Source organism: Onychostruthus taczanowskii, unplaced genomic scaffold (assembly GCF_017590055.1).
Source record: "Onychostruthus taczanowskii isolate IOZ18803 unplaced genomic scaffold, ASM1759005v1 scaffold79, whole genome shotgun sequence".
Lineage (NCBI taxonomy): Eukaryota > Metazoa > Chordata > Aves > Passeriformes > Passeridae > Onychostruthus > Onychostruthus taczanowskii.
In genome coordinates, this window is record NW_024505782.1 from 564,046 (window position 1) to 581,320 (window position 17,275).

At 38.2% G+C, this 17,275-nt stretch overlaps 1 protein-coding gene across 1 annotated transcript; it reads right to left on the reverse strand.

Moving 5' to 3' along the window:
• Positions 1-3,435: 3,435 nt before the first annotated feature.
• On the reverse strand, positions 3,436-13,064 carry SYT4 (synaptotagmin 4). The gene is made up of 4 exons (XM_041423567.1): positions 12,637-13,064; positions 9,101-9,915; positions 7,418-7,538; positions 3,436-4,374 (listed from the first exon to the last, which is right to left on the reverse strand). Exons 1-4 carry the CDS (start codon positions 12,668-12,670, stop codon positions 4,067-4,069), a joined length of 1,278 nt encoding a protein of 425 aa, XP_041279501.1. The 5' UTR covers positions 12,671-13,064; the 3' UTR covers positions 3,436-4,066.
• Between the last annotated feature and the right edge of the window lie 4,211 nt (positions 13,065-17,275).

Below are 17,275 nucleotides of genomic sequence, written 5' to 3' on the forward strand. Positions count from 1 at the left end.
GCTGGAATGTGAACCATGTGAATCACCATTGTTTTAGGAGAACTGTACAATGCAAGGAAGAGAAAATAAGTGCCTGCATGGGATTGAGTAGAGCAGTCTTACACTTGATACCTGTCTGCTGGGCACAGGAGATTTGTCAGAGACAATATACCAGCTTATAACTGTGGAAGATGTTGTATTTTATGCATCTGGCTAGTGAATCCTGCAATTGATTTCTGCTACAAGGAACAGGGAACTCTTCCAGGTGTTGGAGCTCACAATGGGAGTCATTAAATGGCAGCACGTATCCCAGCTGCATCTTCCTTCCTCTTTCCCAGGCTTCTGTTTCTGTGCCAGTAAATACTCTGATAATCTTAGAGAGAACTACAGCAAAGTTTGTATTTAGGTGTAGCACTTGAATGAATGTTTTCACTACCTCAACTTCCAAACTCACCTGACAAGCTGGAGCCTGACACGACTTCATTGTCTACGAGGAAGTAGTACAGCATGATTGTCCAGGGTAAAAACAACTAGAATTACAGTAATATAATTTGACTTTAATATTTCTCTTTCTATCTAATATATTACAATTCATTCTTGTTTGCATCTGTATATCTGCCCCTATAAGACTTGTATCTTTGTCATGGGCAGTGTTTCTGGCTCTAGCCTGAATGCAGAGTATAATTCAGGACTCATACTCAGCAAGCATCTGGGAATAAAGTACATGTGATGTGCCTGGGTAGTATTTGTCAGAACAAATCTAATCCACCTCTTTGAGAAGAGGAAGACTTTGCAAGTAAAATGCTTTCTGGTAGAAACATGAGAGTAGACCATGAACATAAACAATAGCAGAAATCTTTGGGGAAAAAGAAAGATACATATGTGGGATAATAGGTGGGATGGGATGAACAAAAGCAGCAGTTTATTCTTGTCTTACACACATGGCACAACATACAAAACCAGCACAAATAACTTACAAAGTCTCATACACCATGCTTTCTCTTGAATAGCTTCTATTAAGTTACAACACCATAACGAATCAGGTATTTAATTACGACAGATCTCCAGACATGGATAGTCTCCCATTCAAGGGGTTATTATTTTTGTAAGCTACTTAGACAAACATCATTTTTTTTTACATGTTTAATACAGTACAGTATCCTTAACAGAGTTCAAGATATTCACAATGAGAATTGAACACTTTATAAAACAGCAGAATTTCTCACCTCAGTACAGGCCTACATTAGCTCTCCTGCCTCTTTCTGGTTTAAAATGTGTTACAAGTCGTCTTTACTCAACTTTTCAAACTGAGAATTGCTTTAAATGAAAAAAAAAATCTATTTACAAGGTTTCTTTAGATTTAATAAAAATGTCTTTTCTTCCCTTTCCAATTCCAACTCCCCTACCCCCAAAAAAAATTGCCATTTAGCTGGTAGAAATATTGACCCTCAAGCTGCTATAAAAACTAAAAAAAAAAAAAAAAAAACAACAAAAACTTAAAAAAAAAAAAAATTGGTGACGACTCATTGGATGCAAAATGAAAAATGATCATCACAGCCCAGCATCAATTCAAAAAGATGAATTGTTATCCCCTAATGTCATATATTGTGTTCATTGGAGACAGATGAAGCCTGTCATCTGATTTTTAGAGATAAAGAACTACTTATGGGCCAGCGTACAAAACCTCCATCTTTTTTATTTGCAAGATGCCCCACTCTTTTTGATGCAATAATTTCCAGCTCAGTTCTTTGCTTCTCAGAAATTGTTACAACTCTGATTGTGTCATACAAAATTCTCCCAGTCTCCATTGGATAAAACCATGTTTCCTCATATCCATGGTCCAGTGACATTTCTGGGTTGACTCAGGAGAGTTTTGCTCTGTGGTTGCACTTCAAACCCCACTCAAACCTGTGAGCATCTTTCATTTGGTGGCTTTGGATTAGCTCTGATTGAATGTGGCTGGTAAACTCTAGCCCTTAAGCAGTAAATCAACGTTCTAAAGAAATAATCAAAAAAGATTCCTCTCTTTTATACATATAATACGCAATATTTTTACATTTAGCATTATCATAAAAAGCATGTTTATGTTATTTTGAAAATGTATTTTTACAGAAATCTATAAACACTGTTGTATCAAACACATTCTCAAAAACTGGAGAAAATACTGACACAAAACCTGGAAGAGCCTCAATGGAATTCTTCCAGTACTATTTGTCTACTTGCATATTTCATATTTCAGTGTCCTTTCCTGCAAACATAATTTGGCCATATGAGAACAGGTAAAGTAGACAACAAATCCCCAACAGTTTTAAGTAGGACCTAGGTCTGTTGTTTAATGAAAGTATATTGACATTCAATGTATGTTTGGTTTGTTCTAACCTGGCATGCCCATTTTGCTACCTTTACTCACAATGAGCAGTGCCTTATTCCCAAGTAGTCTTGTTTGCTTCAATGGGATTACACATGACAAATGACGTATGCAAAAATACTGAAAATGGTTTTCCACTTTTTCAACCCTTCTTTTGTCAACAACGAACATCACTATCTTCTTCTTTATATATATTTTACTTGAAAATGAAGTAGGACTAATACTTGCAAACAATTCTGTATCAGAAGTTAGTGCACAAACTTTAGGAAATAATCTGCTTATAGTTGTGCTATAGTTCTGACAGCTTAAAAACTTATCTGGTGTGACCAAGACTAAATTTCACAGGTCTAAATGCTTTATTTGTACACTTGTTACTGTTACACTGGATATTTCCTCAGCATGACACAATTTAATTTTAAATAGATATGTGTCACACTGACATGAAATCAGGATGCTTTTTCCCTTACCACCACCATTTTCAGTACAGTCAGTAATGTACATTAATTCATATAACCAAAGTACTTTCCAAGTACTTTGTCTATAGAATATTGAAGAAACTATAAAGTGAATTTGTTTTCCTCTCCTGCAAAATTTAAAAAATGTGTTGGAGTTTGTTTATTGGTACTGACTGTAATAGCTTCTGTTACAGTCTAGGAGGTTAAATACAGTAAGTTAAACAGCAGAATAAGGTTTTTTTCTTTGTCTAACTATTTGTTTATTCTTTAATGAAACTAAAAAAAAAAAAAAAATCAGATTTTTTTTTTAGTACTAGTGAAACATTAAAATATAATTGGTGAAAAGAAATTGATAGTAATATCCTGTATGCTACCTCATCTCAACAGAAATTCTTTTGTATGGCTTGAAATGTTTAAAGTGTAATCCTACCTAGAGGAAAAAAATGCAAGCCATATCTAACCCCAAATTCTAGCTATACTGTAACATGTACAGTCACCCGTAAAGGAGCCCTTTTAACAAAAAAAGTACGCTAACTTATCATTAGTTTGAAGTATGTATCTATTTTGCTCACTGTAATAAAGCAAACTAGGTATATAAACTTACTAAAAAAGTCCAAGTGTAAATAATTATATAATATTCTGACACTTAAAAAAATTAGTTTTACACAATGTGATATGTAAAGCAAAATACCAAGAACATCTTAATTCTTTGGGATGATCAAAGTATAAGTAAGCAAAACTTACAAATAATGATTAAGTTTTCATAAAAGAAGGTTTTTGGTGGAGGGGCAAAAGGAATTTCCCCCCCCACTCACCCTCAATCCCCGTGGCTTTTATAGATCCATCCCCTTCCCTAATAAGCCACAGTCAGGGTTTTTTTGGATATATTGTAGTAAGGTTATCTTCTATATATGAGTCACTAATAAGTGACTCTTTCAAAACATAGTTTGTTCTTCTTGAGGTTTACAGTGCTTCAGAATTTACAGGCCACTAAGACTGTAGAAGAATATTAATCTGAACTAATTATGTTAAAGTTTAATGAAATAAAAATTTCATTATTTACTGTGAAAATTAAGTTACCTTCTGTTGTAATAATTCAATTCAAGTTTATTTCAAACCCCCCACCCCCCCTTGAAAAGAAAAAATAAAAAAAAAAATGTTTTGTTGTTAAAAGCTTGTAATTATACATAGCAAAGAAAAAAAACCTGCTCCTTGCCTATGGAAATATTTATAGTTTTTTAAGATCCAACCCCTCTCTAACCTGCTAACCATCACATAACATATGCCATTTGGCAATTTGTCTCCTGGGATATTCACAAATTTCTTTCCAGTGCTCTCCACCTGTTCCTTCTGCTGAAGATCCCAAGGTCAACCGGCCAATGACCTCATTCCTTGACCCTCTATCTGAATCTAAAACCAGAAATTCAATGCTGATATCATCAAGGCCTTCACAAGGAATGTCAAAGACAAACAATTCATTGAATACTGCATTGGGGGTGCACTTCTTCACATGGGTCTTCTTCTTAGAAATTCTCTTCTTGGCATGGTACAGGTTCACTTTGACATAAGGGTCTGCAATGAAAAGAAAGAGCACAGATTAGATATTGAACAGTGTTTAGAAATTCCTTGATGTAACTTATGGTAAATTCCACAATTATCCAATATAATTACATAATGATGAGTAGTTGTATCAAGTTATTAAAATTGATTCCTCTCATCCAATTTTTAGGTTTTTTATTTACATCTGAATTAGCCCCTTTAATATCCCTTTATTGTCACCAAAATTGTGTTCAAGGCAGGCAGTGAAGTTTAGGCTGCAACTAAATACAGGTGTTTCCTTCATGAGATAAATCCTGTCCTGCAGTCCATGAAACCCACAACACCTCTACCACATTCAAAGATGGTCTGGAAGTGCACAAAATTCTAAAGGTTTCTGAAAAATATGTAATATTACACATTTATCTGTGACAGAAATTTGCTTTTCACACATTCTTCTGGGTATAATCATCAGCACTAATCAAACCCATAAAAAGAAAATTTTCAGAAAAGCGTGAATAAAATTGGGCTGAGAGAATGAATGTGATGTTTCTGCTGGGGTCCTACAGAAGCCAATTCATCTGACTAAATTGAGGTTACCAATTGTTATTGAACAAATTTGACACTAAATTTTAAATGTAAGAGTATGTTTGCTGTTAGAACGTGTATCTGTCTTTACACCTGTGCTGTACTACTGTTGAATATGGGAAGAGAAAATGTCCATATATTTAGCTGCCAACCAACTTTGAGTGTTTGCATTAATCACAATTATTTAATTGTTGTGAGGTTCCCTTGCTATGTTCTTCAATAATGGCCATATTTATTCTTTCAGAGGAGACATTTTAAAAGTCAACCCTTTCAATTATCTTGGCATTTATTCAGTGAAATTGTGGGCCTGTTTCCAGGTTCTCATGGTGCAGTGATGTAGTACAAAATCTTCTCTACTGAACCCAGTCAAACATGATAGTTTATGTAAACAATTAACCAAGTTAATCACCAAGAACTCCTGAATACTTTTTTAAAAGAAGTAACACTACAGCTGAACAGACCACAGTTATCAAACTGAAAGGGTTGGATGAGTGCAAGTTATAAGCTGAACAGAATTTATACATTCTATGCCACAGTTATCAAACTGAAAGGGTTGGATGAGTACAAGTTATGTTTTTCCTTGAACTTACAATAATCTGACATAGGTGGGGTACCTCTTCACTTTCATATTCTATTACCATAATGAGCTTTTAAAAAACAGAGATTAATAAGAACACTCCCTGGCTTTTAAATTATTGTATGTCATGCAAGAATTAGAAATATCAAAATTAATATCAATCAGTGGATTCATACTCGTTTACATTTCTTTTTAGAGGAAGTTTTCTGTTACCTTTGACCAGCTACATGATAAGTCTAGAGAGTTTGACTTGATTTTATTAGGATAGCAAAGGTCACTCAGAACCAGTGACCATGGAAATCAAGGAGATTGTGAAAATTGATGAGTTTCTGAGTATTAAAAATTTCCCTCTTGTCAAGGAGGTTGAATTGTGGAATTGTTTATTTTATCCCATAGAAACACCACTTCACTCTCCTCCTTTTCCAAGATTAATGCTGGGATGAGGAGAAAGTCACAGAGGAAATTTGGAGTGTCCTGAGTGCAGTATGCTACTGACATCCAAATATCTATTGTACCCAGCCTATTGACGAACAGAAAGAAATGGAAAACTGTTTAAATGGAGTAGGAATCCAGGTGCAACATGGCTGCCTGCAGAAATTTTGCTTTCCCATTGTAGTCAGCAAGGCTCTCCCAGGGGATGCAAGAAATGCAAACAAACTTTATAGGTTTACTTGTAAGAGCTGCAGTAAAATATGGGTGTTCCATAGGGTCCAAGTGGATGCTGTGACTGTGGCATTTTTTACCAAGTTATTTTCCCATCTGAGTAAACATCAGGCAGGTCTGTTGAGATCAGCTGGTTGTCATGCTGTCTCTATGAAGCCACCACTATCTCCTGTGACTTTGGGGTTGATTTTTAAAAATATACATCCTCTCTTTTAGTCAAGTAAATTGTTGGTCTCAATATACATCTTCTCTCCTTCTGATATGTGAGCAAAATTTAGATCAAAAAGGAAGATTTAAATGGAACTTGATGAGGGTTACCTATTGGTTTGTTGCATTGGATTCAGGATAGGCTAACTTTCCAGGTGAATTGCAGTATGAAAAATAGAAAAGCTGTATTATTGGCTGCAGTGATAGTTATTCAGTGTTTCCCAAAACTACTTCCTCCTCTTCTTCTTCTTTTATAATATTGAGTGAAATAAAAGACTGTAAGTTCTATAAAGAAGCAGCAGCAGATGTGGTACTACAGTCCTTTTTTGTGTACTGTTGTTTTTGTGTGGCAGTCTTATGTACAGGACATTAAATTTTATATTGTTATTATGTTATATAGCCTTAATGTGTCTTCTATGTGCAATTCTAGAATTGGCTTCAGAGGAGGTTCCACTGAATGAGAAATGGCAGCAGACAAGGAGAAGAGAGGATAAAATCTGATCCCGCTTAGTGCACCCCAAGTTTGGCTCACAATAAGGCACACGTGTCATGCTGCAGCATCCTCCCAGTACTGGCACAGCTCACCTTTTCACCTTGCCAAAAAAATGTTAGTGCTCAGTGGCCAAATTCAACACAGAGGAAAAAGGCTGCTTTTCTTCTGAGATAAATTATATGATGATCTCACTCAATACTGATCTTCTACAAATAAACTCATTTTTTGTCATAAATAAAAGCTTTTGGTATCTGCAAACAACATCCCACACTTATGGCAGATGGGTTCTGTTCAAGACAATCATAAAACTCATTGGTTTCCACTCCTAACAGATGTCACCTTTTTGATGTGATTGAAGAACAAATTTGTAAAATACATACTCTGGAAATAAAGCATTGATCTAGATATGAATGAAATGAATAGGCTGTAAATAGCAGAAACACCATTTCTGCATGTATGGTATATTTTTAGTCTTTGAAATGCTGCATTTCAGCTGTCTTTTGTCATTCTGTTTTATATACGTAGGGCATATTCATTATTAAAACCATTACCTGATAATCCTGACACGTCAGATTTAGGTAGATGCCTGGCTTTTAGAACAACGACAGTTAGTGTGTTTGTTGTAGATTGATAACAGAGAGAGACCAGCAATTCTCCACGACCAGATGATTTCTGAGGAAATTAAAGGAAAAACAGAAAAAAAAGGAGTAAAACTGTTTATAAGCATTTATATTGACCAAGCTTTAAACCAGAGTTAAAAAGGTTTATGAAATGCCACAGAAGTGTATGCTCTGAAGCTGTCTAAAAGGACATACCATATATAGCTATTCTGATTTACATAGTGATTATAATTTCCCTCCATATTAGTTATATAACTTTTCCTATGATTGGTTATCAGACTGAATAAAATTAAAAAATAAGTGCACAATATAAGTTGGCATGACAGCACTATCTTTGGAAAGTAGAAATGAAATTCTAAGAAAAAAAAAATCTCAGCTAAAAAAAGAAACTTATCCTAAGCAAAACAAAATTCTATGAAGATATAATGGGGAGAAAAACATCTAGTTCAAGTAAAGAAAAAAATATTTGCTAAAGTATTTTAAACAGGAAGGATTCAAACAGTCAGTGAAATCTTATCGATTGACACTCTTTAAAGCAGTATAATATACATGAAATAAAGGTGAGATAAAAGATTTTCTCTATCATTATTTGATTTGAATTTGCAGGAGTAGTTTATTTCAAATGGAGAAGGAAGGTAAGGGAGACAAGAGAAGACAGTACCTTATATACCAGAAAATCCAATAGATTATTAAAAAAAAAGATCAGTGACATATTTATATTTGTTGTCATATAGTGAGAGAATTGCAAAATAACAGTATTAGTTATAGGTATGTTGCCTAGTAGACATTTGTTTTATTTGCCAGTATGCTTGTCACTTGAAACCAATCATGTTGAACATCAATACACATTCCACTTCCTCAGCAGAGATATAAGAGTGTGTGTGTGATGCCTGTACATTTCTGTGGTTCAGCTGGGGTGGTTGTAAATGACCCTTGAATTCTGAACTGAGACAACACAGCATTAAATATTTTTGTCCCAATAAACTCAGGAAGATTTGTTGGTAACTCCACAAAGTCTATAGCTTCACCCTTACTACCTCTAGTAAATCTGCAGCCTCTTTCAATCCATGAGAGACAAGATGGTGACAGCACCAACATGCAAGAACATGCTACAACATCAACAATATCGTCTCTAGCAGGTCCCACTTCCCTAATTAAAGAGCACCTACATTCCTTAAGAATGTGCTACACAACTCATGCAGTTGATATTTCCATTGACTTCAGTAAGATTTAAGAAAGGATGATGTCAAATATAAAAGGGGCCAGAGGAGAAAGGGAATAATACATAAATATTTTTATTCTTTCATCTAAAAGCAGTTAAAAGCAAATCAGTGGGGATTGAGTCTGCTTCAGCTAACTGGAATTCGTCCACTCAAACCTGCTGGACCAGATAAATAAGAAATTAGAACTTAGGGCATTAGCAATTTCTTTGCTTGTAATTTTTTTTTTTATTGCATTTGTGTAATGGTTTCTTCACAGTGCCATTAGGAAAGCATCTCAGGAATTGCATTATGAGCTTTTTGGTTTTTCTTTCCAAGATGGCAGCAGCATTACACAAGACTCATAGCTAACCCTATCACAACATTTTCAAACTTTGAACAAAAAAGGTGTTACCCTAACATTTCTTTTGATGATCTCTCTGTCCATTAGCAGCCTTCCTTCCGAGAGTTCAATTCCAGCGAGGGGGATGAGGACTTCGCCAATGACATCATCTCTGGAAAATCTGTCAAAGCTCAAGATCATGAAGTGAAGCGTTAAGTCTTGAATTTGGCTGTAGGGGATCCCATAAAATGTGAAAGTCTCATCAAAAGCTGGATCTAAGGTTTTTCTCAGCACTCTGGTTTTCACCTTGTGCTTTTTCTCAGGCAGGATTGTCATTTTGATGTAGGGATCAGAAGTCATTGACTGTTCATCCATTGCTGGCAGCCCACGAGCTTCTTTGATGTTCACTACAAATGCCTTTTTCTCAAAGTTGTACTCTAAGGAGAAAAAGAGAGTTCCTAGCTTGTCTTGTTTATCTTCAGATGACAGAGAAGTGATGGATTTTAAGCTATCAGGGGATACCGAATCTTTCTTCCTTTCTGCAAAGTGTTTAGGAGATGAATTTTCAAGATCAGGAGAGCCCTGCATTTTTGTGTTTGTTTTGGGGAAATTGCCATTTAGATCTCTCTTCTCCAGGTCAAGATGGAGAGAGTTCTTTGGCATTGCTGATTTGTTCTTTGCTTCACTTTTATCATCTGCTCCAAACTTCTTCTTGCTGTTGAGATTCTCAGGGTAAATATCAACCCCCTTCAGAACATGGACAAACTTGTATGGAGGGGTCTTATTGGACTTGGAAGATTTGCGTTGGCAGCAGATCCAGGCAAAGAGGGAGACAGAGAAGACAAGGCCAAATGCACTAAAGATCCCAACCACTGCAGGAATTTCATCTGCAAATTAAATAAATAGCAACAAGCACATAAGCAGCAGTACCTTGAATTCTGCATGATATTTAATAAAGCAATAATTTAGTAAAACAAACTGATATAAGATGGTGATATCAGCAGGATTGACAGACTGGAAGTGCTCTGCATTGTACACATTGCTCGCCACCTGCAGGCACCAGTGTGTAGTCCCACTCCAAGGCATGCTTGTTATGCTAGTATTTTTCCATACACGGAGAGTTAGGAAGGAAAATACTATTCCCATCTTAATAATAATCACTGTTCATAATTTCTCTACTGTCTCAACCCTCTGTGTGTAGTTTCTGAGCTTATATGTCTGTGAATAATATCAGCTCTCAGCTGTTTTCAGCTTTGAGTTTATGGAGGTTTGTTGGTTAGCTAAAACACACTCTGAAATATATATTACCTATAGATACATTATCTGCTTTCCATAGTGTTTCCTAGAATACTTTGTGCAGTCAATTAGCTATTTTTTATGGTCTGTTCCCAAAATTGCCTGTAGGTACCTCTTGAAAGAATTAAGTTTAATTGAAAGTTATAGCACTCAACAGTTTCACTGGGATTTTCAATACTTTGCAGGAGGAAGTCTATCAAGAAAATTTCAAATAATTATAAAGCAAATGTCTTTTCCAGATGGATGTGATATTAGGTAGAACATGTGAGTTCAAGGCTGAAAAAATCATGTTAAGTTAATCAATGATAACCACTAAGCTTTAGACTTAAGACACTGAAAAAAAGCTTATGGGGAGTTTACAGAAAGGGTGAGTACTTCTTAGAAGTACATAAGAAAAAACATTGTAACATAATTCTCTACAGTTTAACATGAATTCTATACTTACACTGAATAAAGAGAAACCTGGGCAAGTGCTACAACCTCCTTTGCCAAGTGGATATATTATTTACATAAGGAGTATCATTAGCCCTTCAAAGCACGCATTGAAGGGTAAATGAGCACAACTAATTAGAAATCCAATTTTGCCCATAAGTAACATTACTAAGTGAGTTTAAACCTCCCACAATGTAACAATCAGAGCTTAACCTTTATTCCCTGCAACAGTGGACATACAATGGAATATTAATGTCGTGACATTGTTTATGCATAAAGGCAATTATGTAACAGTTCTGTTTCTCTCTGGTCATTCTGGACGAGTAAAGAAGAACTATCCCTCTGTATTATGAAATCAGCTTCATGAGATCAAAAGCTGAGCAGATAAATGTGCTGCCAATACACCTTTGCTTTTTAGTGTGATGATTCAGAAAAAAAAGATCCACAACAATACTATCAGACCAAAGTAGGACATAATGTTCCAGCTCAGAAAAGATCAGGCCTGCCTATTAATTTTTTTATGACAACTTTCCTGACACCTACAAGCTCTACTAGTCCATATACTTAATTACAGGAAATTAATGAAGTTACTGACAACCATATACGTAACCAAAAAAGTATTTTTCCTAACTTAAGCACATGGTTTTAAGTTTCAAGAATTCTCTGGGCTGCAGAATTTTAAATATACATGATATAAAACAGAGAGCTAAAAGTAATTGGAAACTAATCAGAATACTTTAATATCTTTTAGGAATGGTTTGTATATACTTTCTCATGCGATAATAGACTTTTCATAGTAATGGATATTATATTCTACTTTAATTCTACAACTACTGAAAGTAGTTGTATAATCAATTTGATATTAAAATATTAATTAACTTTCTTAAATAAGTAATTAGACAAGCATGATGTCACAAGTGTGGTTAGAAACCCCAAGTGGGTGGAATAGGAAAGAAGATGAAATGGTAACTAAAATGGTTTTATGTTTACAACTAATTGTGTCACAAAGTGAATTTCTTGTTTTTGTCCTAATCAATTGGTTAACATTCAAGGCAGTGCATTAATAGAAAAAATCACCTACTGATTCTGGGAGAAGTTATTATTCCAGTTATGCGACATAAATCTGGAGTCTCTTAACTAAGTCAGTGGAATGATCCTTGAATCAAACCACTGCTAAAGCAAACCCAGTGTAGGTTAGAGTCAATATTTGTAAAGCAGAGTTTGGAAATGTTCCTTCTTGCCGCTTTTCTCACTAAAGCAACTTATGTAAGCATTTTATAAGTGCACATACATGACTGCTTCTGAAACTTCTGGTACCTCACTACATCCAGGGCATAGAAATGACAAAACTGAAAAGTTCATTGTCATCTTTGTTATTCTCATTGAAACCAGGTTGGTTAAGATGCAGCTGTTCAGCTAAAAACACTGAAATCCTGTATTTTCATCTTTCTAGCAATGTCCTTTCACTTTAAGTAATGACTGACCTACAATAAGAATAAAAGGAAAGACAATTATTTGAATTACTTGAACAAAGATTTTCACTGTGGCATTTACATCATGTAACTCTTGCTGCACATTACTTTAGCACAGACACAGAAAACAGCACCAAACCTCTCTCATCCAAAACCGCACCTACAAAAATCTCTTTATCTCTTGCGGTACTTTACCAGGGAGGACGAACGGGGAGGGAGGGAACCGAGATTAGGGAAAGAAGGCAAATCCACACAACTTCTGAGACCTGAAGAGAACTGGGGGGAAAACCAGGTCCCTCCCAACAAGCTGCGTGCTGGGAGGCACCGGGAGGCTCAGCAGAGGCTGCTCTTCTCGCAGGGAGGGGAGCATCGCCCGGCCTCGGGTGCGGGGAGCCGGGACTCGCTTACCGAACTGCTGGCGGCTGTCCGCTATCGGAGCCATGATGGTGGCGAGTACTGTCCGCGGTGCTGGAGCCGCTGTCCGCGGTGCTGGAGCCTCTGTCCGCTGTGCTGGAGCCGCTGTCCGCGGTGCTGGAGCCGCTGTCCGGGATGCGGGAGCCGCCTCCCCGGATGCCAAGCGACCCGCCCGAGGCACTGAGCTCACTGCCCTGCTGTCCCCTGGCTCTCACGGCGCCCGGGTAACCGTCTTTGACAGCGCAGTTAAAAAAAAAAAAATACAAAGAGAGGAAACAACAACAAAAACCACCCAAAACCCAGAGACACAGGCAGTGGGGACAGTGGAGGAGGAGGCTGCGATGGGACTGGAGGAGAGGGGGGAGGGGAACCTTCGGTCCTCCCCTTTGCACACTGATTTGCAACCCCCTTCCTGTTTTGGCTCTTCTGAGTAGCTCTGCTCTGAGACTGAGTACGTGGTTGAAACCCAAATTGACGCAATCCTGACGCTACAGGGCTGAAATCAGCACCTTTCCCGCCTCCCTGCCCCCCTCCCTAGCCACCACACCCTCCCTCCCTTCCTCTCTGTCTCTCTCTCTCCCTTCCTACACCCTCCTCCTCCCCCTCTCCTCGTCCCTGTCTTGGGATTGAACACACACTCATCGATTATTTTAACTGCCTTGCTGCAGGTTATGAGCTCCCCCACACACCCCTCCACCGGACACAGACAGTGAAATGGCAATGTCTGTGATTCAGTGCACTCTCTGAAAGACATGGGTGTGCCTCTTTTGCCAGGATAAGATCTATTCATTTGCTTAATTAACTATCAGCTGTGCATGTTACAACAATGCGAAAGAGTTGCTAACCTGAGAGAGTCCAGACACCTCGGCTCCAGCTGCAGGACACACGTTTTTCCTATGACTGACGTGATACATTTACTGAATTTGAGTCACGAAAACTCAGGATGTGACTTGTCCCTGTGCCTCCTCCCTGCCTCCTCACAGCATCCATCCCCATATAAACAGCCCCCAGTTTGGAAATCCTCTTGATATTCCTGCAGGTCTGGGAAAGAGATGACTTTACTTCTAGATTTTACTGGTTTAAATGTGTTGTCTTCCAGTGTGAACTGAGAATGTGGTGGGGAGACAGTGAAAGTGTGTCAGAGAGGAGGAATGTGGGGGGAGCAGGACAAGAAAGCAGGACTGCCTGTAACTAGAATGTCTACAGTGTATAATAAACCAAGATAACTCCTCGCGAAGCAGAGCTGCAAAAGCCAGCACCTGGCATCTGACTCCTCCTGGATTCAAATGGAAGTATAGCTGCCAGGTTTGGAGCTAATTCTTCTGCATAAATATGAAACAGGTGTTCCTTCTCTAAATAGCAAAATCCAGATGCAGACATTGTCTGGCATGACCTTACTCCATGGTCAGTCACTTGAAAGCTAGTATGTCTTGCCCCATTTCAAAGCACATTCTTCCTTCTGAGTGAAGTCAGTGAAGCTCCTGGGATTTTAGAAAAATTAAAGTAGGAAGATAATGGAATCTTAGAATACCTTGAATTTGAAGGGGCTTGTAAAGATCATCAAAGTCCAACTCCTGGCCCTGAGCAGAGCACCCCAAGAATGCCACAGTGTGCCTGAAAGCATTGTCAAAATGCTTCTTGAGCTTTGCCAGGTTTGGTTCTATGACTACTGCCCTGAGGAGCCTGTTGCAGTGCCCAACCACTATTTAGGGGAAGAGCCTTTCCCAAACATCCAGCATAAACCTCCATGACTAAGCTTCAAGTAATTCCCTCTTGTCCTGTCACTGGTCACCACAGAGAAGTGATCAGTGCCTGCCCTTCTGCTGCTTCTCATGAGAAACATACAGAATGTATATACAGTTGTATGTGGTAATGTTGTTCCCCCTCAGCCTCCCCTTTTTCAGCTGAACAGACGGAGGGTCCTCATACTTCTCATACTGTTTCACCTCTGGATCCTCTACCATCCTCACAGCCCTCCTTTGGACACCCTGTAAGACCTTTGTCTCTCCCTTATACTGTGGCACCAAAACTGCTCACAGTATTCAAGGTGAGGCAGCCATAGCCCAGAGCAGAGTGGGACAATCCCCTCCCTTGCCTGGATGGTGATGCTGGGCCTGATGTCCCCAGGACAGGGATGTCCCTCCTGGCTGCCAGGGCACTGCTGACTCCAGTTCCACTTGCCACTGACCAGGACCTCGAGGTCAGAAAAACTGGTTTCCATGGCGCTGCTTTCCAGGACCTCATTCCCCACTCTCTCCATACACCCAGGGTTGCCCTATCATGGGTAGAAATCTGGCACTTTCCCTTGCTGAACTTCTTACATTTGGTGATTTCCCATCTCTGTCATTTGTCAAGGTCTCTCTTCAGATCCTCTCTGCCACTGAGGAAGTCAACAGCTCCTCCCAATTTAGTATCATTGGCAAACTTAGACTCTCTAAGAGGCAACAGGACAAGCTGGTGTAAAAACACAGTTGAATTAAGTGTCTGGCATATCATGGGTCTTGGGAATCCATTGTTTTTTTGTTAATATTGTTTTTGTTTATCTGCTTCTGCTATACCTTCAGCAACTGGCCCAAAACTCTTGCAGGAAGAGCTACACCCAGTACCCTCATTATCATTAGATCCTACTCCTTTTAATAAAGGAGTATAGCTTGCCACCTGTTCTCTTACTAACACCTGGGGTGCAATGAATTTGGGTATAAGAAGACTGAAGAAACTGTTGTAGAGCTCTCTTTTTGGTGTTTGGCAGCACAATTTGATTTGGAATCTTCGGATTCACCTGTTGGCACAAATCCAACAAACCTGGCTCAGTTTCTTTATTCTTTCTGGCAATCCTCATTCCCTTATCCCTGCTATCCACTTCTCTTCCCCTGTCGAAAACCTTGCTCAAAATGTGCAGACCCTGAAAGCAATCACATTTGATTTTAGACAACATTCCAAGTATATGAACCTCCACACTTGACTGAAATAAACAAAATCTTAAAAAAATTTGGATTTAAACACATATAACTGGATTATTGGATTATTGTAAATTACTATGTCTGGACTTTAAAAACAAAGGACTGAGAATCAATATATGGTATATCCAGGTAGTGCATTTATCCTGCTTGAGCTGGGATAAGGTGAGCATAAATATTATGTTGACACTTGAATTATTGTCAGTAATTATTGAATCTTTTTATTTTCTTTTTTTTTTTTTTTTTTTTTTTTTTTTGGTTAAGCAAACCCCAAGACTTCCTTTGTCGAAATATACATCCTGTAGAGACCACACGGAATTATAAAAATGATTGATTCTGGTTTTCTTCTGTTTAGTTTCTCATATGTCCCAGGGATATATATAAAAATCTTTTACACAATATGTACTTTATTTTAATAATTCACAGGGATAATTCCCTTTAGCATTCAGTGGTTTTTTTTTTTTTTCTTTTCTTTTTCTTTTCTGGGACTATGCCGATGAAATCAGGAAAGTGTATGTCCTTTTATTTCTTTTTTTTCTGCTTTTCAGAAATTCGTGACAGCTCGTGGTAGGTTTTAGATACCAGTTAAGTCTTGAGTGGTGTTGTGTGTCATACAAACATACAGTAGAAAGTCCTTCCTTTCATCTCAGTTTTGTGCATGTGTATCACTTTAATAAAGGTAACATAAAAAATGTTTCATGACATCAAGTCTCTGTCTTTAGAAACTTGGACCTGCCAAGACTGTGTATACAGAAGCACATGTAAACATATCTATATATATGAAAAAAAAAGTAATTTTATATCTTTATTGCTTTGGTCAGCAAAATAGCAAATAAATATTTTTTACGTCACACATTAACATTCTATATTTAATACAGCACTCCGCTTAATGGAACAGAGTGTTCATCACAGAAAATACTTGAGGGGGAGGTGGAGCACTGAGCTGCTGACACATCTCGAGACAGACACACGTTCACTGCCTGCGTTGTGCAAGCACCATCTAGTGTACGTCTCAGAGCCATCAGCAATGGATGACAAACCCGCAACCCTGTAGGTACTACAAGCACAAAGATATATAGCCAGCCCACTGCTGATTCATTGCACTTCTAACAAGTGCCCAGAGAGGAAATCGTGTGAACCCAGTGTGTTTCTTAACCAATTAAGTGATGGCCTTTCTGTCCTGCAAAACAGTAATGACTCTTCATTTCTGTAGCTGTAAGTTCTTCACATTTCCCTCTGTTCTAAGGCAGCATTGTGTATATTCCCTCCACACAGTCTGAAAAAAGCTCTTCAGTACAAACTTAGGCTAGGAACTCACTGCCCAGGTAATATTCCCTTTCTTTTTCCTGCAAACAACGATCTCAAACTCTTCCAGCTCAGAGACAGAACATTAAAAGGAGCTGAATAAGATTTTGCCTGCACTGAATCAAAATGGATTGATCATCTGGAAAATATCACAGTATGTGACCTGGCTGACTGTATGACAACGGGACCTTCTGTGGTCTGAAAACCAGATCACTGGTGCACATGCATGCGCAGAGCATCCTCCTGCTACTCCAAGAAGAGGGAGTGTGGTTGCTAAGTGACAGAGATTGTACACTTCCCAAAGCAGAGTCCCCAAACTCACACATAAGGCTGGAAAAGCACCCCCCCCCCCCCCCCCCCCCCCCCCCCAC